Source organism: Uranotaenia lowii, chromosome 2 (assembly GCF_029784155.1).
Source record: "Uranotaenia lowii strain MFRU-FL chromosome 2, ASM2978415v1, whole genome shotgun sequence".
NCBI lineage: Eukaryota > Metazoa > Arthropoda > Insecta > Diptera > Culicidae > Uranotaenia > Uranotaenia lowii.
Window position 1 is genome coordinate 238,269,046 of NC_073692.1, and position 24,556 is coordinate 238,293,601.

Here is a 24,556-nt window from a genome sequence, read left to right on the forward strand (position 1 = left end):
CGAATCAAATTGACAGGTTTTCATCAATTTTTGGAACGAACGAAATTGGCATCTATTCATAATTTCAACAATTTTGTAAAAACATGTCCAGTTAACTTCATCTTGAAATTATAATGTGATTGTTTAGAGACACTGTGGAAATTAAAGTTTTTCTAGAATTAGTATAGAGTTGTAGAAATTTTTTTATAGTTCGTTAAAAAATATGTAGAAAATACAACAATAGGGATTTGTATTACAAAACTTAAAATCATCAGATTGCACGAAAACATTTAGTTATTTTATTAGTGCAGTTATATTTTTTTTTGTATAAAACCAAAGACATGTTTATAAAAAATTGTATTTTTTTAATAAAAACAATGAACAACTTTAGTAGTGCCCTAGTCATTTAAACCAGTGTTCCGAATATCACTCAATTCTCATGAGAGACACTGAAACGTTTTCAACAGCGAAAGCAAAACCTAAATTGTCGGTTGGTTTATCTCCCAGTGGGGCAAAGATTGTGTTCGACAGCGCTGCTCCGAGAATCAAAGAAATAAAATTTGAAAGAGAGACGTTTCTTCTCCTGTTGGAATTCTCAACTGAGTGAGGAGCTGCCTGATTTTCAGTTTCTTTTTTCAGTCAATAACTTTTCTTGCTCAATCACTCACTCACTCACTCACTCGTTTACTGATCGATGATCGAATGCTGTCTGCCTGATACATCTTGCTTTGTTGTTGCTGTTGTTGGGGAGGATTAAAATAGTCATTCAAACACGCAGGCAGTACGTATGAACATATATTTCTGCCGTTTTGCCAGAAAGTACGCAGGCAGTATGAACCGATGCAAGGCCGCATTGATTGAGTTTGAGTGAGTGAGTGAGTGGATTTTCGAATTGGATCTTGTATCAGTCAGTGTCTCAATCACTTCTGATACACCAGGTAGTGAGCTTGAGAGATCGACTTAGATGCGAGTCCGCTCTCGCTTTTGAATCTTGTTTACATTGACTTCGCATTGTCGCTCTGCCGACTCTCTAGGGAACAACAGGCAGCAGCAATCGGCTTTGAATGTTTCCAACTAGAAACCTATCATGAGCGTTTCTTCCGAGTGATTTTCGGAAGACTGATTTAAACTAAGGATTCGTGAAAATATAGAAAATCGTGAATAAGACAGGACTGAACTTTAATTATTTGAATGTAAGATATTCTTTTGTATTAGGGTAAGGACCTTAGATTTCGACAGGAGCTTATTTTTGACACATTTTTTACACAAGACATATATTCCAGCGTAGGAAACTTTAAGCAAAAGTTTAACTTAGGAAGAATGAAAAACACTTACGATATAGGCTTCGTTCCTCAGACAAATTCAAACGAAATACACAACAACATTGAAAAACATTTTCTGGCGAAAAAGAGATTCTTTTTGACAGACAATTTAATTCTGTTTAAAAACGTCTCACGCGGCCAAAATATTTGCTTTTTGCTTTAAATAATTTTAATAAACAAGTATATCCCCCCCCCATGGAGATTTTTTCCAAGTAAATTTTTTACCGTAGTAACGGGAAATTACTTAATTTTAAAAGTTGTTTGAAATTAAGTGTTAACAAGCTAGTCTGAAATTTGGCTTGCCTCTGGCGGTATTTAGTCTTCAATTGCTCTAGGCTTGAGACATTTCATTTTACGACACTATTCGACGTACACGAATTGAAATTAACTTAAATTATAAATTTTGATTTGATTCAAGTCAAGAGTCGCTCAACCTTTTGTATTGAAACTCTAAATTTGCATACAAAAACCCTAACTAATCTTTAGAATGGGTTTTTTGTTAAGAATTGTAACTCAACAAGTTCAGATTTTAAAACCAACCATTTTAAATTTAAAATCAATTTACCAAATACTAATTTTATACATAAAAAAATCGGTAGCCATGTAACTCACGATGGTCAACAGAATCAACAAAAAAAACTTAAACTTATGTCCTCTGTTACGCTGATATGAGGTATTCTCCAAAAAAACTTGTTTCTCATTCTTTTAAATGCTCAACTTCACATTTATTTTTTTTATAAATTTCGAAAGGTCAAAAAAATTTCATTCTTCCGACGTGCAATGAATTTAAAAGGCATTTTGACTAATGGGGGTGCCCTGAATCTAAATATGCAATTTTTCTATCAGCTTTTGTTATTTAAATAACTTATAAAAATAGTTATTTAAGAAATTCACTCACTTTTTCAAAAAATACTATAAAACATAACATATCAAAACATAACGTTTTAAAATCAAAGTTTTAAAGCAATTATAAACTTTCCTCTAAACTTCAAGTAATTTTGAATTCTTCGAAAAAGGTTATAAAGTTTTTCATTTGTTCACTTAACTTCATTCAACGACTTCTACTTTTCATCTTTATATTTTATATTAATTTTCAAATAAATTAACCAAATTTTATAGTTCAGTTGTTTTTTATTTCCTAATACATAAATTTAATTTTAAATTTTTAGACAATATTTTTAATAAGTTTGTCGTTATTTAACAAGAAAAAACATAGTTTATAACTTGTGTCCTTTCCAGGACCCAATGTTTCAATTGAAAGTGACAAAATCTTCAATACTTGAAAGTTTAAAACTTTAAAACCTTCGATTGAAAATTTATAAACTTTTCATTTATTTTTGTAATATAAAACCATGTTTTTTTAAATGATCATGATTTTTTAATAAATCTTTAAAAATTTCGAAAAATGATTCGAAGTAGCAACTTTAATGCTAAGTTTGAATGCGCAATGCTAACTAAATTTGTATTTGCTTTGTGCTTCAAATATTTGCAACAAAACTTGGAGTTCCTGATTTTTTTTTTTTTTCTTGCAGATAATTCACGAAATTATCCATTTCTCAACATGTACTTTGTCAGTTCAATTGAACATGATTTATAAATTTAATCTTTATAACTTCAAAAATGACTTTTTTGACCTGTTATTTTGATAACTGGAAGAATTTTATTTTAGAAAAAGGTTTTATCTCTGACTTTGACCACTGGCACTCCTGGCACTCCTTGACCACTGGCCTTCCTAATAATAATATTCCTTCTTTTTTTATCAAATTAAATTCAATCATCATCTTTTGAATAAATCTTTCAAGTACAAAATGGATTTTTTTTAATAAAAAAAAAACACATTTCAAGTCGTGAAAGTTTTTTTTCAAATTCAAAATCAAGGGTGCTTAATCGGTATAGCGCACGGCACCCTTCCAAATAAACGAATTTCAAATCAAAATCAAATTCAAAATACTACAGAGGAATTTTTCAATTAACCCTTCAATGGAAAATGAAGAAAAGGAATGTAAACAAAGATAATTAATAACAGTTATAATTATTTCTCTAACAATATTTCATCATGATTAATTTTTAACCTCATCTGATGTTTATTAAAGTATTCATATATTTTTTAAATCTGTGTTTTGGAAAAATATTTCAAATTTGAGAACTATTAAGACTTTTGAAAATTTATTTTGAAGCAAATTTCTAGTTCAGAATGAGGAACACCATTTTGAAAAATTTATCAATGATTTACCGGAAATGGCTTTGATTTGATACTTTCATCTTGATTTGTTTTTAAAATTTTGATTTATTTTATCAGAAAATTTTATTATCTTTTTAGTCTGGGAGATATTTATGAGTAAGAAAATGATGTTTGAAATGAATTTCTTTATTTATTGTTTTTGGTATTGTTATTATTTTTAGCTAAATTTGAATTATTTTGAAACCCCACCCTCCCCCACCCCCGATGGATGGGTCCTTCGCACGGGCCGGGTGGATTTTGAAGGAAACTGTGCAAAATATTTTTTTCTTTTTCTTTTGCATCGTAAATATTTCAGAAAGACGTAAATTTAAAATTTTGATAAAATAGGTCTGATAGTTTTTTTCACAAGCAGCAAAATGCTATCAAAATTTTGAATGTCCGATTACTAATGAATAAGCTATGAGCAAAGGAAAGTGTCCCATTTCTAAAAGAACTAAGCTTTATACAACATAAAAAAATATTCTGGAAATAACTTTTTTTTTGTTGCTTGTAAGTGAAACATTTAGGCGGAGAGCGAAAGAAAGAAGTATCTCATATTTACTTCCCATTTTAATAGTTTTTTTTTTCTTGTAGGGGAGAGCCCACTGCGACCAGTAGTGGATCTATTGTGGTAATTACCCCGCGTTACTGTATGCTATCAGGCTCACCTGCACTATGGGTTGAAGTGACAGTTGATTGCTGACTAAGTATTTTATCCCAATCGGGTATGATATCAAAGATGTATGATATAACCTTCTTAGGGCTGATATGCAACCATATGTCTTGTGCGCTTATTAACTTTGCCCCAAGTACACGCTCTCTCCTATTTAGGAGGGCGCAGCAGTTGCATAGAAGATGCTCTGCAGTTTCTTTTTCGAACCCGCAGAACCGACAGTCATCGTATTGAATAATGTTTATCCGTTTTAGATGTTGTTTTGATGGACAATGTCCGGTCAAGAGACCTGTGTAAGTACTTAACTCGTGCTTACTTAGTTTCAACATGTTTTTGGAGAGTCGTGCGCTTGGTTCAATGAATCTTTTCGCCTGAGTTGCTCCCTCTGCTGTTCTCCAGTTGGAGACAATAGTGGTGCTTTCCCAGTTCTTGAGTTCCATATTCAAGGCACTCCTCGATACTCCGCAGAAAGGTTCAGGTCCAATAAACAGGCCCTGAGACCCTTCCCTAGCTAGCTGGTCTGCTTCTTCGTTCCCTAGGATACCGCAGTGGCCTGGAACCCAGAATAAAAATACTCTGTTTCGTATGGCCAGGTTTCTTAGTGCAACAATACACTCCCATACTAGCTTGGAGTAACATGTAAACGTACTTAGTGCTCGGAGAGCGGCCTGACTGTCAGAGAATATATAGATACTTGTGTACCTGTACCCTCTTTTCAAACAGGCTAAAGTGCACTCTAAAATTGCTTGAACTTCTGCTTGGAATACTGTTGGCCAGTTTCCCATAGGAATTGAGATCCTGAGTCTAGGTTCGAACACCCCTGCCCCAGTTCTATTATCCATTTTAGACCCATCAGTAAAGAATTTTATTGATCCGGAAGGAACCGCAGGTCCACCTGACTCCCACACGTCCCTATTATTGATAGTTACATTGTATGGTATGTCTAGGTTGAAAACGGGTTCCATCCAGTCATCGTTCTTCACAATAAGTGAGTTTATTTTAAATATCTTTAGGATTTTAAGGTGTCCTGTAAGATCCCCCTCATAGAGAGTTTTGTTTTTGGAGAGTCTCAAGGCACTACGTTCTGCCTCTAACTCAATAAATTGATGTAGTGGCAGTATATTTAGTAGTGCATTCAGAGCCTCGTTTGATGTGCTTCGCATAGCGCCAGTTATAGCTAGGGTTGCTATTCTTTGAAGCTTCGCTAGTTTCTTCCGGGCCGTAGCTTGCACAGTTTTGGTCCACCACACTAAAGAAGCATACGAGATTTTGGGTCTTATTATAGCTGTAAATATCCAATGGATAATTTTCGGCCTTAGTCCCCATTTTTTCCCTACTCCTTTGAGGCAAACCCATAGAGCTATTGTAGCCTTGGCTATTACATGCTCTATCTGCGGATTCCATGATAGCTTTGAATCTAGTATGATGCCTAAATATTTCACCTGTGATTCGAAGTTTAGCACTTCCCCGTCTAATGTTAGTGGTTTTAGTGCAGTTTTTCGTCTCGTAGTGATTTTAAAAGTTAAAAAGCGATATAAACTTCGTTTGTTTATTAATGAACAAAAATAAGCATTTATGAGGTAAATCTATATCAAGACGGTCACAAACTACTCTTACATTTGGAAATTAATTTAAAAAAATTTCGTTTGAAAAATTTCAAATATGAAAACTTTTCCGGTGAGGTGCCAAAAAAAAAAAATCCCGTTATTGGCGTGATGAAATTCCAAAGTTTTTCCCGATATCCCCGGTTTACCCAGTTTGCCATCAACCCTGTTTTATTTGGATGCACTCGAATCAAGTTACAAGCCGCCAAACTTCCAATAGTGTCATATTGACAATCAAGACCGGATTAGAGTTAAATAATAATCCTTGGCATGACACTTTTGCAAAAATTAAAAAAAATGGAAAGGTTGACATACAATTTTACAATCCATTACATCTAGAAGGTAAATTGCGATTCATATTGATGAAAGAAATAAGAATAAAAAACGTGAAAAATCTCGTAAAAAAATTGTAAGTTATTTTGCGTATTTAGTTGTGGTGTTTCAAATAGACCGAAAAAAAAAGTTTTGATACTGAGCGAGAGCCTCCCATATAAATTCTGAAAATTTTCGGTTGTGAAATGAAATGTTAATGGACTTTATTGTAAAAATAATTTGAAACCATAATCTTCAGCAGTTCAAGCAAACTTGTTGAAAAAAAATTATTTATCCATATAAATCCTTTTGTCTTTTACATGTCAGATTAGATAAGACTGATGTATTATTCATTTATTTACATGGTATTCTGATGTATAGCCGATTGAAGAAGGTTGCCTTATTTTCTCAAACATAAGTGAATAATAAATGTCGTCGTTGTTGGTTAACTCATATATCCTTCGATTTTGATTCAGTTTTTGTGGGCAAAATTCTATGTGTTTAAAATTCGGTTTTATATAAGGACAATATGCATTAAAAACAAAAAATTGAAAACTTTTGATATTGATTCAAACCTTTATTAGAGCTCGAGCAAGGCCGGGTAAGTTAAACAATAATAATTTGAAATCTAAAATAGAAAAATCCAGGTATCATGTATGAGAAAAAGGGTAGGCTTAATGGAGGCACCTTGTGCCCAAATTGTGCCTACAATTTTAAATCTGAGACCCAACCAAGAGAGATTAATAAAAAAAAATCCCCTCGTTTGAATCAAATTCGTCATACGGAGTAGCTTGTTTTTCAACAATGCTTTTTCCGGCTTGAAGAGTTTAGTAAACACACTTCTTGGCTGTTGGTACACTTGTGCTCCGTTTCTGTTGACAAATATATCCGTTATTAGAGCTCGAACAGCGAACGTGTGTTTCCGATCTGCAACAACACGTGCTCTTGGGACAAACAAAACACAAACGGACTTCAAAGGGCAACCTCAAACTCTTTGTCCACACTGGTTGGAATGCTTCTGCTGGCTGGCTTCCTCCGTTCGCTGGAAAAACGCCACCAAGTATTGTTTTTCCAGTTTTTGCTCTTAGCCAGGGTGAGTGCATTTTATCACATCCATTTCCCCCTGAAGCGCTGGAGCTGAAGGAGGAGAAGCTTTCGGCTTCAAAACGGAAATCGATAGGAATAGGCGCACGCCACTCGGCGGCACCGCGTCATGCTCAGCCAAACAGAAGCGTTATGGAAGGAATGTGACTCGCTACTCTTGCCGAAATGGCACGTTTGCGATACTAGTGACCAACAGCTGGATATTCTTTATTCGTTGCCTTTCTCGTTTAACATAGGAAAATATTTCTTAAAGGACAGGCCTAATCTACCAGATGAAGTCGCCTTACTTTGATTCATAAATGTTTCGTAATCGTCAAATAAACAAACGCAGAATCTGAATCACATTAAACAGCAGCGTGCGAAACAGTTTTATTTAATAATCATTCTGCCCGATATTTCAATAAAGTTGAAACCACGTTTCATTGAGGCCACATGTGCAAATGTGCCGCCGATTGAGCTCCCATACCCCGCTTGGCCGCAGGGAAGGAATGCTCCACCGAATGTGCCACGTTCAATGTCAACAATGTGATTCATATTATTATTTACTATGCTCAATAGTTGCTTGCCAGGGTTTAAGTTTACCCGTAGATCTTTTGTCGAATGGTTCTTCATGTTTATTTTCACTTTTAAATTCGAAAACAATACAAGCTTACAGTTTTCAAATGAATGGCACCATAAATCATCAGCAGTTCGGTCTAATTTAAATGTAGGCATAAGTTGTGTTCTACAGTGCAGTAACGTTCGACAAGTTAATCAGACGAAAACACTTTTTTAGAAGAGAATTATTCCATACTTAAAAAAAAAAACAGTTTGGCAATATCAGAGGGGTTCTCTGCGTTATTAGTAACATGAGCGTTTGAGATGTGAATCTACTTTGAAAAACACTCGACCTTGTTGGCTTTGACGACAAAAAAAATGCTTCGCTATATTTGAATATGACTCGTTGTTGTTACCATTAACAAGACGGAAGTCATTATAATTATACGATCAGCAGAATTTAGCACCTGTATGACTAGAGCTCGTATTACTGACCCATGGGGGTATGACACTTTAAATTATGATCTGCTTTAGTTGATTTGAGAATATATCTTGACATCCAGCAACAATATGTTTTTGAATAAACCCATAAACGTTAAGTAAAGTTATACGAACTCTCAATAACATAGCTTTATTAAAGTTCACATAACTCGAGAACTCCACTATATAGTTGGATTGCACGGAACTTTTATCGGGCAGGTTATCACTATAACAGCTTAAAAAATAATTAAACCGGATTGAAAGATGTATTTACTAGCTAATGTACCAAATAACACTTGAACAACAGATATAGTTCTTAAATTTCAACCCGCAAATTTGATGTTCCATGCTCAATAATTTCGACATCAGCTTCGCGTAAGCGTTGTTTATTTGATGTTTTTTTAAAGATTCCAAACCTGTGAGGATTATTAACACTAGACAAACAAAGTGTCAAACTAGTCATTTTGACTGGTGCGGTATTTCTAGTGTTAAGCTTATTGAATTGTATTTAACTTAATAAGAGAGAATTTTTTTTTAACATGACATACAGGAATGACCGAGTCGAATTTCAAAATATACCATACATTTTGTTTTTTGATCCAAGAAATTCAAAAATTTTGAAGCCTGGGGCGTCTAGCGGATAGACTGGAGCAAGTCTGATTTTGGGTTGCCTGGCGTAATAGGTTCAATTACCGGTATCAGCAAGAAAACTTTTGGGTTTGAATCCCAGAAGTGGCCGACAGGAGGAAAGATGTGTTTTCTATTATAACTAAATATATATTAAAGCTATGATCATTTAGTATCCGGGCACTTTATGTCGATGATAGCTACGCTACTAGAGCTTGAATATGCAAAAATTTAGCAGCGTTGTGTTGGTTATGAAAAGGACTATCTTGCCTATTTTTTCAGATTTTTTAGTTTGTGATATTTATGATGCAAAAAGACATGATAAAAATAATTTTGTAAAATCGCCTTGGAAATTTTTCATTGTAGATTTGAAAACTCATAATATGTTGATTTTTTCTGATTTTTTTTTTTGACCCAAATGGTTTAAGCATAAGAAGCCACTCTAGGATGCTCAAGAAGTTCCAACCATGCATAGTAGTGGAACCCTTGATCTCAACTATGTTAAAAGGTCTACGATTATTGGGGATAACTTAATGCAGACCCCTTAACAATGCAGTAAATCCGTTTCCGGTAGGCAAAAAGTGTTGCCTGTCTAGTAGACGCTTAGCAAATAACTAAAAATAAGCAGTTCAATGCTGCCGTGATATGACGAAGTGACGCATATCCATTTTTTTCGATTTTGACTTTTTGACGCCATTTTGTGCGTTTTCCTCTGAGCTTTCAAACGCTTTCAACTAATCCAAAAAATATCAAACAGTTTTTTAGAAAATCGAAGAAAACGAATCGCCAAAAGTGCGATTTATACGCCGAAGTGCACATATCCATGTGCTTTCGAAAGTGATACAGAACAATTTCAATAATCCGTATAATTTTCAAGCGACATTCCTCAGATTTGGAAAAAATCATTTTTGAACGTGACGAGCTGTTGAAACGAAATAGAGACATCCGTCCCCCCTTTCCTCAAAAAAAGAGGTCTCCAACAACGAAGTTGTCGAGCCTGTTTGGTAAATAAAATTTGAATTCAATTGTCAACATTTCGTGGCCGTATGAACATGGGGGGGGGGGGGGGGGGTGTTTGGCTGTTAAACTTCCTCAGGAGAGTCCAAAAATGCTCTTTTCGAATTTCGAATTTTTTATCAAATTTAGATGAACGACTAAAATGAGTAATGAGTAACAATCTCGACTCAGAATTTAAACAATAACCTTGAAATCTTATCCTAGGTCTACAATTCTACTACAGTTTTTCGAAAATTTCCTCACTTGTTGATAGAAATTTAGTCCCAAATACTGAATTTCAATAAGATTAGGCTCGTGAGATTGTCCAGATTTTGCCTGAATTGTACTACATTATTTGCAAAAGCAAAAGAAAGTTTCAACTGAGTCATTCGAATAATGCAGTTTTCTTACAAGTTTTTTAAGCAAAATTTGTATTAACGATTTTTGGAAGCTTAAAATGTGATTCAAAATTTCCTGAGTTGTTTCTATGAAAAAAAATAATTATTTTTCTTTATTATTTTAATTGAATAATTTTGATATTGGGGGATAATTAGAAAAATAGCTCGATGCGATTTTTTTTTCAAAAGCTGCTTATAAACATTAAACTTCGATGTCTGTAATCAGATTTCGGATTCCGTATCCAGTTTATTATTCTTGAATTTCAGTTTTTCATCATTGACACAAAATCATGATTCGAATCTTGGTTTTGCATTTCAAACTTAAATTAGTTTTATTTTTCTTATTCAAATAAAACTCATTAATTTGAAATATAAAAGAGATTTAAATTTAAAATTTTTATCTAACTCTTATGCAGAATCGGAACTTCAGAAAGTTTCATAATGGTGATCAAGAATTGAAGCGGTGTCATTATTCGCAATTTTCATTTAAACTCACAAGTTGAATTTCGAATAAATAACTGAAGAATGAATCATATTGAAATCTAGAAATTCATAATCCAAATAAGAGATTTCCGTTTAAGGGTTCTGAGACAGATTACGTATTTTGGTTAGTTCCAAATATTTAGGAATTGTTATCTGGTACTTAGATTCAAAAATCGTTTTCAAATTCGGTATTCAGATTTGAACTAAGGTTCAAGAGGTTATTTTTTAAAAAGTAAGGGTTTAAAATAAATCAACAACTTTTAATGTAAAATAACTCAAACCTAAATAAAAATATATTGATATAGAAAAAAACATTGTCACCAAAACACCCCCCTGAGCCGCTCCTTCCTACGGCCCTGCAACATCTACATAAATTTAAAAACTAAAGAAATTATTTAACATTTGTAGAATAAAACTTTTTTTTTTCATAAATTTTTAATTGTATTACAAATAAATTTGATTGTGTGGTGAAATCCATAGTATTATTTATTTTTAAAGCTGTGCACTTGAGTTTTATTAACGAGAAGAATTTCACTTTCAAAAATGAGAAGAAGATTTTCAAAAATTCAAATATTTATTTGGTAAGAAAATTATCAAAAAGAAAAAAAAAACAATAATCGTAAATTAAAACTTCTCCAAGAACTATTTTTCATCAAGCTTTTCTTATCATTCTTATTATCTGGCATTAGTGGACAAAGTTTCTTTAAACTCTTTTTTTTATTCTTTCAACCTCTATTTCTCTGTTTTCATTTCTAAAGTGAAGCGAAGATTTAAGGTCAAAGTAAGGGAGCGATTCTTCCTTGAGTTGTTTCACTGTGAATAATTAAAATCGCTTCCAATCTCCCCTTAAAAACAAGATTTATAATGAACGAAAACGATCCTTTGACGAATTTCACCTCTTTGATTTCGGCCAGTGTTGGTCGCTGGACACCCTATTTTTAACACCCTATATTTCTTCCTCACTCGAATACAATTTAAGAAGATCTAACGCACTGGCCAAGAACTGAAGAACGAAATTGGTTCCGGTTACACGACAAGACTATGGATAAACGTCACTCCGACGGAGAATCGTCAAAACAAAACAAACGTTTATACGCCGAACTGACGCATATCCATTTGAATCAATTGTACTTATTTTACGCAAAGTGAAGAATTTTGTTTCAAAAGGCTGCATTTGTCATCAGTCTTTGCATAAATTCTACAGATCACATTTTATGACAAGTCAAGGTAAGGATCTTAACTTAACAAAACAAAAAGGAAATATGCAGTGACAAAAATGCCATAAATGACCAAAATGACAAAAGCTGATGAAAATGACAACAATAAAAATAAAATTTCACAATTTGATCATTTTTATGATTTTTGAATAAACTATTTACTTGGTTTTACACCAGGGTTGACTGCCCTAGGGTGGTTCTATCGTACAAAAGGAAGAGTTCGATATTCGTGTTACTATTTACCAAGGTGACCAACGGGTTTACATTTTCAAATTCCCGGTTTTTTCTCCGTTTTTCCTTGTGTTTTTTATGTTTTTCACGGGTTTAAAATACACTGCTTAATACCTTTTACAAGATTTATTGACCGAACAAATTATAGTTATAAGTTATTCACAACTGCAAAAATTGTGGTGAGACTTTTTGGATTTCGTATCGATAATAAAGAATTCAAATGTTGAAATTAAGAATATAATAATTCCAGTTATTCCATTTGCTCAACAAAAAATGTCACCTTCGTCTTAGACTTTGCCAACAACTTTTTCCAACTTTGATCATTGTTTTTCTTACGGAAACCTCTTTATTTTTATAGTTTGAATTTTTTGGACGTCATCTGCGAATCTTGAAGCCTTGCATTGCATCGTTTTAAAACCACATTATGATATCATGTGGTACATCTAAGTTGACGTTCCAGCTCTCAAATTATTTAGGAGATTTCAAGTTTCGATCAACAAATCAGAATCAAAACTTCCATTTGTCAATAAAACAATTTTGGGGTTCAAAGGTTTCTAAAATCTTTAAAATTATTGTGCGCAGATATTTAAGGTTAGATTTTTTCGCGAAAATAATTAAACAATATTTAAAATGCAAACATCTTGACATTTTTAACTGCGGGAGAATTAATAAAGTTTAAGGTATTTTATTGGAAAAATTTATGAATTCTTCGAAAAATCATGTTAGATTTGTTGGAATTGGACGCAAAATAGCGATTTCTTGTCATTATTTCTTCCATAACTCTAAAAGGAACGAAAATCCATAATGATGTCTTAAAATGAAAGCTGCAACATCAAAAGGGCTAGAAAATGATATATTTTTTATATTTTTATAGTTTTTTATTGGATTTTACTTGCAGGATTTTGCTATATTTTAACTACAAACCTTCAATGCTATTATTTGATTCCATTTGGGAAGTTATACATTCATAAATGTGCATTTGAAAAGGGGTTCATCAATCTCAAAAATCTCGAAAAATTAAATTAATAAAAATCACCAGAATGAACCAAATTTAAATTTCTTAAATAATTCTGATAAATCAGTATATTCAGATAAATGAACAAGCATAATTTGTGCTGTTAATGTATTTCACTTATAAACTGAACTTTAAACAACTTGAAAATTTGAACTCAAATTCTGAAATACCAACTTGGTATTGAAATTATGATACATAAATGTCGATATTAGTTTTAAAATTTAATTGCCAATTCGATATTTGAGTATAAATTATTAAATTTTGTATTTTAATCATGCATTTCTCCTGAATCTAAATTCTGATGAATGGAATTCTAATCCTTATCTAAACTTAGAAATTTAATTAATAATAATTAATTAATTAATGAATTAATGTTAATTGCACAAATAGCATTACTATTGTGTTGTTTTTTTTTGTTTGATTCTGAATGGGTTTTTTTTAATGTTACTTGAATAATTATGTCTGAAATTATAGTGCTGTATACTGGTTACAAAATTATGGATTTATGTTATTAGTTTCTTAGTTTTGGTTTTATTTCTGTTCTAGTATGAGTATGTTAAATCCAGATAATGAGTCTGAATTAAGAATCTTAAGCTTAGTTATATTTTTACATTTTCAAATTTAGTCTTAAGTCCGATTTAAAACTTGAAATCTCAAACTTATGTCAGAAAATTCATCTGCATTTTCAGTTCAACTTCTGAATGTATGATTAAAGTCTTAACATTCTGATTCTGAAATTAGAATATCGAACAATTCTGGCTTCAATTTCTAACATTGGGTGGAAAAGAGAACAATGAAAAATGAACAAACATTTATGAAAGAAATACAATTAACGTCTATGTCAAATTTTTAATAAATAATAACTATTTATTAACATCAAACCTTTTCTTTACGTAGGATTTAAATAGAATAAGTGATTTCCACTGCATACCTTTTTTTCCCGGTTTTGATGTCAAATACCCAGTTATTTCAGGGTTTCCCGGTGATATTTTCATTCCCAGTTTTTCCGGTTCGCTGGCCACCCTGTATTCACACAAAAATGGACAAATTAATTACAATAATCTTTTTGTAATGGCAAAAAAATTGTCAATTACCATTTTGTGCTTTTTATTTCTTCATTTATCATTTCATTTCGAAATTTTTATCATTTTTGGAAATAAAAACGATGGGAAATTCATCCGTTAGTGCAATTCTTTATTTCGACTTTTAATATTTTTTTTGGTTTTTTTCAAATTATTTTTGTTATTTATATTTTTTCAAGAAGGTAATTTTGTATGATTGATGTCATTTTTGTATGAAATTCAGTTAAAATTTGTTATTTAAAAAGTCGAGCTCGCGCAAGTGTTTGGAATAAATTCACTTTTTTATTGATATTTGACTACCCTAGGGAAAATAAATTAATCGATAAGAAATACAATGACATAGGAAATTTATGAAAAATAAAATAAGTTTCATATATGTGATTTGGAACAAATTGTGAGTGTTGTTTAAAAAAAACACTAAAATTTTTCTTTCCAAGCAGACGGTTCCTTTAAAAACTCGCTTGAAGTTAATTTTCATCCGTAATTCGACCCTGTTTTAACTAATACTTTCACTGGGAGGTGTGGATAGACGCTTTTCGTTTGTTCAAGTACCGGCTATTGGGTCTTGTACTGACTATTGATGAGAATGTGGATTTTGATCCCATCGATAGAACTTTTCAAAAACCTCTGAAATGTTAGTTTTTTTTCAACAAACACTCTGCAAAATTTCAATAATAGTCGTTGTGTATTTTTTTTAGGTATTGCAGTTCGAATGGCAAAAGTCCAAAATTTTTATAGAATAACTATATCTTAGGCTACATAAACTTTAGAAAGCTAAAATTTTGTGAAATGATAATGTGATAGTTGATCAATCTTACTCAGCAAATTTGAAAAACATATTCTTCTACTTCTGATTCTATTCGCCGATGCTATTTTTAGCACGACTCGGAACTGCCTTATGAGTGGCTCCTCCTATAATAGTCCAGTAACAGACCAACGTTTCCGCTTATACTCCGTAGAGTGTACAATTTTTTATAATCCGTAGATATATTTAGCATTCTTTTATACTCAGTAGAGTTTACCATTCTATTTGTGTTTTTTTTGTATAATAAAACTACCTAGGAATTCGGTAGGAACGAGACAAGCATGGGCCCAACTAGCGAGGTGGTTAGACCAAAGGTAGCGAGATCTGGCGAATGTGTTATGTCAGAAAAATTGGAGAATGGTTGCCATGGACAGAGCGAATTTCAGGAATTATATGCATACGTTATGTCGTAATACAAAAAACAATAAAAAAAATAAAAATAACTACCTAGGAGATTTGCTTGAAGCTTTTTCAGCATATTGGCTTACTCAAAACAGTGATTTGCGAAGCAACAATAGCTAAAACTAAATATTGACTAGCCTGGTATTTCTGTACATAACGCCGGAGCAATTAGTTGAAGAATTAGAAAAGTAAATGACTCAGATTTTATCCATAAAATATATTTCCAATTCACCCTAAATAGTAAAAAAAATCTAATTACAATTCGTTGTGTGACTTATTAGCCCGCTTGTGGAGACTCGCTCATGAACTTCAGAAAAGCATTCGACTGCAGGGAGTAAAAAAACTACAACATCATGCCCACCAAGGCCCCAAAATCAACGAGCACTGAACTTTAAAGTATGAATGATTGACAGGTCAGGTCACTTACCCATTGTAGACGCGACAGGTCGAGTTGTTGATTCGCTTGTCCGAAGCACGCCGCCGTCGGTCCTCGAACAGATCCTTGATCGCGGTCACCCCCAAGACGAACAGCACCGGAATCATGGCAATCTCTTTCCCGAAGGCATTGATCTGGGGGAACCAGTTTAAGAGCACTATGAAAATGAAGTAGAGGTTCGCGACCCGGTGGAACTGCTCCAGAAGATTTTTCGGCACAAACGACAGTAGAGTATATTTTGTAGTCCGAATTTTGTTCCCAACGAGCCGTCCATTGGGATGGTCATGTTTGGGCGTTTTCGGAGGCACTGTGTGATTTGGGACCACTATTCGATAGTCCCGTTCTTCAAATTTGCTGCTCCGGCAGAACATTATACGCTTCCACCAGGGAGGACGATCCTGTCTCCGGAGCGTGTATATCGATTCCGATCGAGAGGCCTGCCGGGAATGTCCTTTGCCGATGGTGGAAGCAGTGAGTGTTTCCCTTGGTTCTTGAACCTCTTTGTGGCCGGGTGGGAGAATGAAATCAGTTTTGGATCCCACTCTGCTGTGCCCGGATCGAGGAACCGCACTGTCCGTAATCTGACCCTGGGACAGCGCCCTCTGGTGACCACCTTTAACGGCCGATTTGAGAGCTGACGGTCTGCCGGCAGCACCGTACATCCCAAACGAACCTTCTCCATGACTAATGGAACGCGAATGTCCACCGCCACTTCGAGGATGACTTCCGGCCGAAGGAACACTACCTCCTGCTACGCTTGTCCCCGGGAATACGTAGGTGCGACCCGCCTCCGAAGAAGGGATTTGTATCGCTGGCACTTGCAGATGTTGTTGTGACTGTTGAGGTGCCAAAGGTGGCGCGGGTTGGAATCCACCCGACGATGGGCCATCCTTTCTCGAATCCTCCGGTTGTGGCATCGTCGAAAAACACCATTAGGACCCGATTGTTAGAACTGGCTCAATCCGGATTTACAAAACAAGCAATTTCTTACCCCTCACTGAGCACCATTTTGCGGATGGTAAGGCTAAAAACTTTTCCAAAAGCACTTAACTCTATCCGATTCTTTTTATAACCTCGACTTAGTGAAGCACAATATTTCCACCAAACTAGACCCACTGCATTCGGTCACACACTGCTCGGTCGCACATTTCATTTCATATTTTCTCAAATCAAATTAAATAAAAGCAAATTCCAGTCGAACCAATTTTTGGTTGCTCGTTTGGTCGGCCGATCATGCGTGAAGAAATGAGACACTGAAGATCTGGAAATCTGGAAGGAAAAAGAGAAAATGAAGAAAAAAGATTAAAACATTGATTGGGTCGTTTCCATTTGTTTGATGATGAATTTTTATTTTCCGGCCGTTGCTGCTCGAAAAAATAAGTAAGTGTTATGGAATAAATTTCACTCTCAATTTCGGTTTGATGGAAAATGTGGGAGCGAAGGCCAGCTCGGTGAATGGAAATGAAAACGAAAGTTTAATTCCGATCGGCTGATCCAGATACAAGATTGGGTTACTTAAGCCGACAGCATCAGGCGGTTTCCTGTGCGTGGTATCGGAAATTGGCCAAATTTAGATACGCACGAAAGTGGAGACAAATTAGTTACCATCGCGATAGTTACGGAGTTGAAGGTAGAGGTACCTGATCGTATTGTCCGTTGACAAAGGCTCTCGTGATTTTTTCAGCTTGTACAGCAGTTATTAGTTATTAATAGTGAATATAAATAATTGTTTGTTGATACAAAATCTTATGTACATTTGGGCTCCATAAGACCCATTCATTGGTATATTCAATATTTCTAAAATCCCAAAATATTTACAACATACTAGCTAAAACGATAGTGTGAGTTTGTGACGTTGAGTGAGGCAGCAGACGATTCCGTTTGATTAATAGTAGATGTATTAAAAAAATCCTAGAATTACAATTCATTTGTGTGTTACTAATTGTGTTTACATAATCTTAATAATAACTTACGTTTATTGATTTTCCTGCTCTTCTTATCTCATTCAACTTCTCAACTCTTTCTAGCTGCTTATTAGTTTGCAAGCAGCAGTATCTGAAGGTAATGAAGTTGATTTAGTGATAGTATAATTACTTCTTCTTTCTAGGTTGTTCTTACAGGTGGTGTGTTCCAGGTAAGTATTTACGGTAAGTATTCTCCCCCACGGCAATATGATTTCAGATTTCACGGGTAAGTATGTTTGTGGTAATCAATTTGTGCTTTCATCTACTAATGAAATTTAGCAAATAAGTATTTTTCTACTAACCAAATAACACTATCATACCAACTGGTTTTAAACGCTTAGCGATCTTGTGGTATTGGCACTATTTCATTTACACACTGTGTGTTTCACCGGCGGACTACAATCTATGCAAATTAATGATAAATAATTAAATATTTCATTCAGTGAAGCTATTAAATTACCGATTCAGGCCTAAATATAATAAGATTTACAAACTTCTTGTACTTAACACAACGTGTTGATAATTTGCAATGGCTACTATCAATTTTTCTTGAGCAATGCTATGATGATCTCATTATTCTACACCAATAATTGCGCCTTCTCAGAATGTCGACTGTCATTGAGTTCCCCGAGCTAAAGTGCTTTAGTAGAGACGCGACACTCCCCCGCAGTACGCCAACTAGTGGCTTACTCCCCCGCAATACAGCAACTAGTGGTTTACTTAATTCCGCGTCTAACATCTAGCACGGCGAGTTTAACAGCTGGTCGTTCGTATATTCCAGTCGCTGTTTGAATGATTGCAGCTCTCACTTGTTTATCTTTACCCTGAATTACAGATATCACTCTTCCTAAAGGCCAGCAGTTTCTTGGTAGATTCGGATCGACAACAACTACTATGTCATCGATTTCGATAGACTTCACCGGCGTTAGCCATTTGGATCGTCTTGTAATCTCCGGCAGGTAATCTCTCACCCAACGCTTCCAGAAGATGTTTGCTTCCACTTGGCATGTTCGCCACGTATTGTTAAGAGCTTTGCTGCTATCATCAAACAACGTTGCTGGTTTTAAACCGTTCGATGAACCTAGTAGGAAATGGTTTGGTGTCAGGACTGGTGACTCGGGATCTTCCATTTCAAGATGAGTCAAAGGCCTGGAATTTACCACGTTTTCTACTTCGTTCAATAGATTACGCAATACTTCATCAGTTGGTTGGTGTCGTGGACTTATTTGATTCAAATTTCGTTTAACAGTTTGAATCATGCGTTCCCAAGAACCGCCCATATGTGGAGATGCCGGTGGAATGAATGTCCAAGTTGTATCTGGACTAGAGATTTCCTGTATTATCATGTCTTGATTCAATTCTTTTAAAGCCAATAAAAGTTCTTTGCTTGCGCCGATCATATTCGTACCACGGTCGCTTACAATTTGTATTGGAATGCCTCTTCTCCCCATGAAATTTCTCAGTGCCATTATACACGATTGTGCCGATAATGAGTGTGCGATTTCAATATGAATAGCCCTAACTGTGAGACACGTTATTAGTACCCCCCAACGTTTTTCGGTGCTGCGCTTCACGGTGACGTTCAGTGGTCCAAAATAATCGACGCCTACATACGAAAATGGTCTGGTAAATGCTGAAACTCTCGACACGGGAAGATCACTCATCGGAGGAGGATGAGGCGCTGCTCGCATGTTCTTGCATACCTGGCAAGCTGATTGTACTTTCTTGTAAAGGCTTGCTAGTTTCGGGATGATCCTGAAGCGTTGTTTAAGTTCGTTTAGCACTGTACGATGGTTACGGTGATAGAAGCGTACGTGATAGTGCTGAACTATAAGCCATGATATGTGACTATCCTTTGGTAGGATTATCGGGTTCTTGGTATCCATACTAGCAACATCACAAGCTCCAATGCGCGTCTTTGCTCTTAGAACACCTTCGCTGTCTAGAAAAGGCCAGAATTCGAAAAGATTACTTGTAGTTGGAAGGCCTTTTTGGGTAAGATCTTTGCAGGAGAGAATTTTTATCTCCATCGCAAAGTGTTCTTGCTGTGCTTGTCGAAACATACGTATTTCGCCTTGCTGTATCTCAGACCCTGATAGCGGTCCGAATAACGGTGCTGTCGCGTTAATCCCATTTTTTATGTTCTGTATATATCTGTTAAACATTGCTGAAGTTCTCCGAAGGTGGTTCCAACTCCCAAAGCGTGAGGAATCAAACAGTATTTTTGGTAAAGAGATATGTTCGTGACAGTATACGCTTTTTCTGAGTTCCTCCGTTGTTGGTTGCTGAAAGTTTCGTTCTACTGGCCACATTGCTTCATTTTGGTGTAAGAATTCCGGTCCATTAAACCAACGGCAGTCGTTGGTTAGCTCGGGAGGTTTTTGCCACTTGGTGCCTTCATCCGCGACGTTTTCTTCAGACGGAATCCATCTCCATTCCACAATTCGAGTAGTTTCCAAGATTTCACTCACGCGATGCCCTACGTACTGCGAGTATCGTCGATGGTCAGATCTGATCCAACAGAGTACATCACGAGAATCGCTCCAGAAGAAACGCTGATTGATGTTTAACGATAATGCCTTGCAAATGGAGGCTGTCAGTCGGGCTCCAATGACCGCAGCTTCTAACTCCATCCTTGGAATGGACAGAAACTTCAAAGGTGCGACTCGAGCTTTAGCGGCAACAATGGAGGTCTCAATCTTTCCGTGGTATTCGAAGCGTAGGTAGACTACCGCAGCGTAGCCTAGTTCGCTAGCGTCGACGAATGTGTGTAGCTGTACGATAGTGTCTGCCTCCAAGTTTATATTCGAGCGATAGCAACGAGGAACACTTACTGATTGCACTTTAGGGAGTACTGCCAACCACTGCAGCCAATTTTTGAAAATATTGCTAGGAATTTTCTCATCCCAATCGATTGAAGTGCGCCATACTTCTTGAAGAAGAATTTTTAGGTAAATCATAAGATTTGAGAGAAGCCCGAGAGGATCAAATACGGCCATCAACGTGCGTAATACCTGTCGCTTCGTCGGAACGCATTCGCCAGATAGGAGCTCTTTTTCATGTTTTGGGGACAATTTAAAGGTGAAGCTATCTGATATCGTGCACCACCACATACCAAGAACTTTTTCAGTGGATAACTCTGCATCATAGTTGAGATTCTTTTCGTTACCGCTCGTACCATTTAGTGTCTCCAAAACTTCCGGTGAATTAGATACCCAATTCCTCATTTCGAACCCAGCTTGAGCGTGTATGTACCGAACTTCCTTTGCCAAGCAAATAGCTTCTTCCACTGTTTCTGTGGCTATGAGCATATCGTCTACATAGTGGTTTTCTATAATTGCTGATGCTGCTCGAGGATATTGTCCTGCATATTCCCTCGCGTTCATATTTTTGGCGAATTGTGCACAACTGGGCGAACAACATGCCCCAAATGTCATCACTTGCATGACATATTCGCTGATCTTAGAATCGTGTGGATTTTCTCTCCACAAAAACCGTTGACAGTGTTGGTCTTCCTCCGCTACAAGTACTTGATGGTACATTTCGCATATGTCACCACAAACCGCTATCCGATTTTCACGGAACCTAAACAGAACGTCAGTAAGAGAGGAATTCTGATCCGGTCCTGTTAAGAGTAGTGAATTCAGTGCTGTTCCGTGACTCTTAGCTGCGGCGTCCCACACGATGCGTATCTTCTTGGGTTTATTGGGATTGAACACTGGAAAAACTGGCAGATACCATACCCTTGGATTCTTGTCTTCAATTTCAGCTTCGGTGAGCTTGCGAATATAGCCTTTTAGAACGTAGTCTTTAACCTTATCGTAGAGAGATGCCTTAAGATCTGGATCTTTATTCATGCGTGTTTCGAGGCACGCATAACGGCGAAGAGCGAGCGATTTACTTTCTGGGAGCTGGAAATGGTCATACTTCCAAAGAAGTCGAGTTTCAAATCGTCCATCCTTTCTACGCTTCATGCTTTCTAGAAGTCTCCGTGCTCGAGTATCTTCCTTAGATTCCACAAGAGTTGTTGGTTTTGTGATACCTAACCCATCGATCGAGAAATATTTTTGCATGGCCTGGTGTAAAACTTCACATTGCTCACCCTGACATGAACATCTATGTGCTCCATGGTAGCCCAAAAACTGTTGTTGACCTAATTCTGCACCACCATATACGATCCAGCCAAGTCGTGTCTTTGTCGCCACTGGTTCATGCATTTTTCCTTCTCTGCCTTTCAGAACGTAACCAAGGTTTGCGTTGTTACTGCCGATAAGTATACGAGGTTGAACTCCTTCATAAGATTCAACCTGAATTCCTCTGAGGTGACTGTATCGTTTCCTCATTTCGTCCATATCTAAAGTCTGATGGAAGAGATCTAAATTTGAAACAGTGAGCACCTCTGGTAGGCGATAGCGTTTATGCATCTCGTTCACACCTGAGATTTCAATGGTAATATTTTCAGAATTCTCCTGTCGAGTTTTATTGCCAGTCCATCGTAAGCAGAGTGGTTCGACTTTCCCAGACACTCCTAGCTCCGAAGCAAGCGATGATTCCATCAAAGTTAGCGAAGATCCGTCATCTAGAAACGCGAATGTGTTTATCTTCCTGTTTGGGCCATATAACACGACTGGTACCACACGAAAAAGTGCCTGGTTTGAAGTGTAGTGATGGATGTTACAATCTCGATGAACGACAGAAGATTCTGGGTTTTGTTGAGTTGAACCCTGCGTATCCTTTGCGGGATTATGTAGAAGTGGATGGTGCTTATAAAGACAACCGTTTGTGCCACATATTCTCTGAGATTTGCAAGGCATTCTAGGGTGCTTACCAAGACATTTTTTACAGAAATAAAATTCATTAACTGCAGCCCAGCGGGCTTTATAACTCATCTCAATAAACCTTTTACACTTTTCCAGAGAATTACATTCACCTTTGCAAACGTTACAGGATTTAGGAGGAGTATTGGGCTGTCCACGATCAGGTTTACCCCAAGCATAGGCTGGTTGATCAATTTCATCTGGTTCCGAGTGGGCATTTAAAAAACCGGTTACTTTTCTTCCAACTTTGTTTGCGCTGGAGTCCTGGCAAGAGAGCATAGCAATTGGCGAAATTGTTTCAGCCAATTCGTACAACCAATCGCAAAAGGAAGTCAGTCTGGTATCAGCGATTAATCTCCTGTGCCTCGCCCAATCCACTTTAAACTGTGTCGGTAGTTTGTCCACTAATTCCCGCACAAGTTCGACGTTGTAAATATACTCGTCCATCTGACAAGCTACAATGGTAGCGCAGAGATTTTTCACTACTAACGCAAATTCAATCACCGTTTCGAGACGATCGGCACGGGGTGGTGGCGTGGACTGTATTCTGGATATCAGATTGTGAATTATCACTTCGGGACTTCCGAAAAGCATTTTGAGGGTTGACATTATGCACTCGACATTGGAAGGATGCATTAACATGCATTTTACAGCATCAAATGCTTTTCCGCGCAAGCTTTTCTGGAGTCGCAATAGATTTTCTTCTTGAGTGTACCCGCACATAGATGTAGTAGTGTAGAATGTAGATATAAAAAGTGGCCATTCTTCGGGAACACCGGTGAAGGTTGGCAGCTCTCGGGACGCAGCTTGGCGGGCTAATGCATGACTATTTGAAAAACTATTCAAATTAACGATATTTGCATGTGGAAAACCCGTAGTCCGTTGTGGGGTAGATTGCTGCACTGGAATGAAACTTTCCTTTCCCATGTTTGGACGAGCATATGTATTTACCACGTACGGCTTTGGCTGCATTCGAGCAATCATTTGATTCAACGGGGCACTGTGCCTGTGAGTATTCTCATTTGCTTGCGCATCTTCGCTGCACTGCTGCTGAATACACGGGTTCTGTTGCTGTAGTGGGCGATATTCCATTCTAGCTTCGCGGGTGAATTCGGGGATTGAACGGTCCAACCAATCCTCCACTTTCTTCTTCGGTTCAGTTTCGGCTATCGATGTTGTAGATGACGAGTTGCTAGCTATTTCCTGCATGAGATCAAAGCGACGATTCAATATTTCCTTCTTCTTCTTATATTCCTCCTCGATGAGCCGTTCTTCTTCTTGTAGCTTCTGAAGGTCCAGCAACACCCGTCGTTGTCTCACTGATGACTTAGTCGAGCTCGGCGCCTTCTGATTCTGTTGATCCGTAGAACCCATAAACTGATTGTTACGATGATCGTTAGCTTGCATGGAGGCGATTGTTTCCGTAGCTGTCGAAACTCGGGGAATGATTCCAGATGTCGTGCGTGAGCCTACTAACACGTTAGTGGTTGTGGCGATGGCAGTTGATTTATTGGATGTGTGATACTCGTAGGACGGATTGGCACTGTTGAATTCAGCACTGCACATGGTTGGCACTAACTGAGAAGGGGGGTATGTATTCATAAGATCGAACGTGCTCGCGGGCATAGATGTGTACGTAAGAACGTTTGGGGGAATGTTTGTTATTGGTACGGTCAAAAATCGCGAATTGTCCGAGGAAACAACCGTATTTGATAATGAATCAATTTCTATTGAAGGCTTAGTTGACAATACAGGAATATCTCTTATAAAACTAACATGCTTTTGGGTTATTTTACTGTTTTCACAACTGGTGCACCTCCAGCTGATGTCAGCTACAGCTTCTGTGACACC

The 24,556-nt window shown here is 36.5% G+C and overlaps 2 protein-coding genes across 4 annotated transcripts in view; both read right to left on the reverse strand.

The window, feature by feature from the left end:
* The window catches only part of LOC129750102 (phospholipid-transporting ATPase VD), a 220,067-nt gene that overhangs the window by 72,267 nt on the left and 123,244 nt on the right, over positions 1 to 24,556 (reverse strand). For all 3 annotated transcript variants that reach the window (XM_055745324.1, XM_055745325.1, XM_055745323.1), the window contains one exon: positions 15,916 to 17,193. In XM_055745324.1, the coding sequence (XP_055601299.1) occupies positions 15,916 to 16,841 (926 nt within the window). In that variant the 5' untranslated portion in view covers positions 16,842 to 17,193. The remainder of the gene's footprint in view (positions 1 to 15,915; positions 17,194 to 24,556) is intronic.
* LOC129742437 (uncharacterized) lies at positions 18,605 to 24,271 on the reverse strand. The gene has a single exon (XM_055734336.1). The coding sequence runs from the start codon at positions 24,269 to 24,271 to the stop codon at positions 18,605 to 18,607; it is 5,667 nt and encodes a 1,888-aa protein (XP_055590311.1).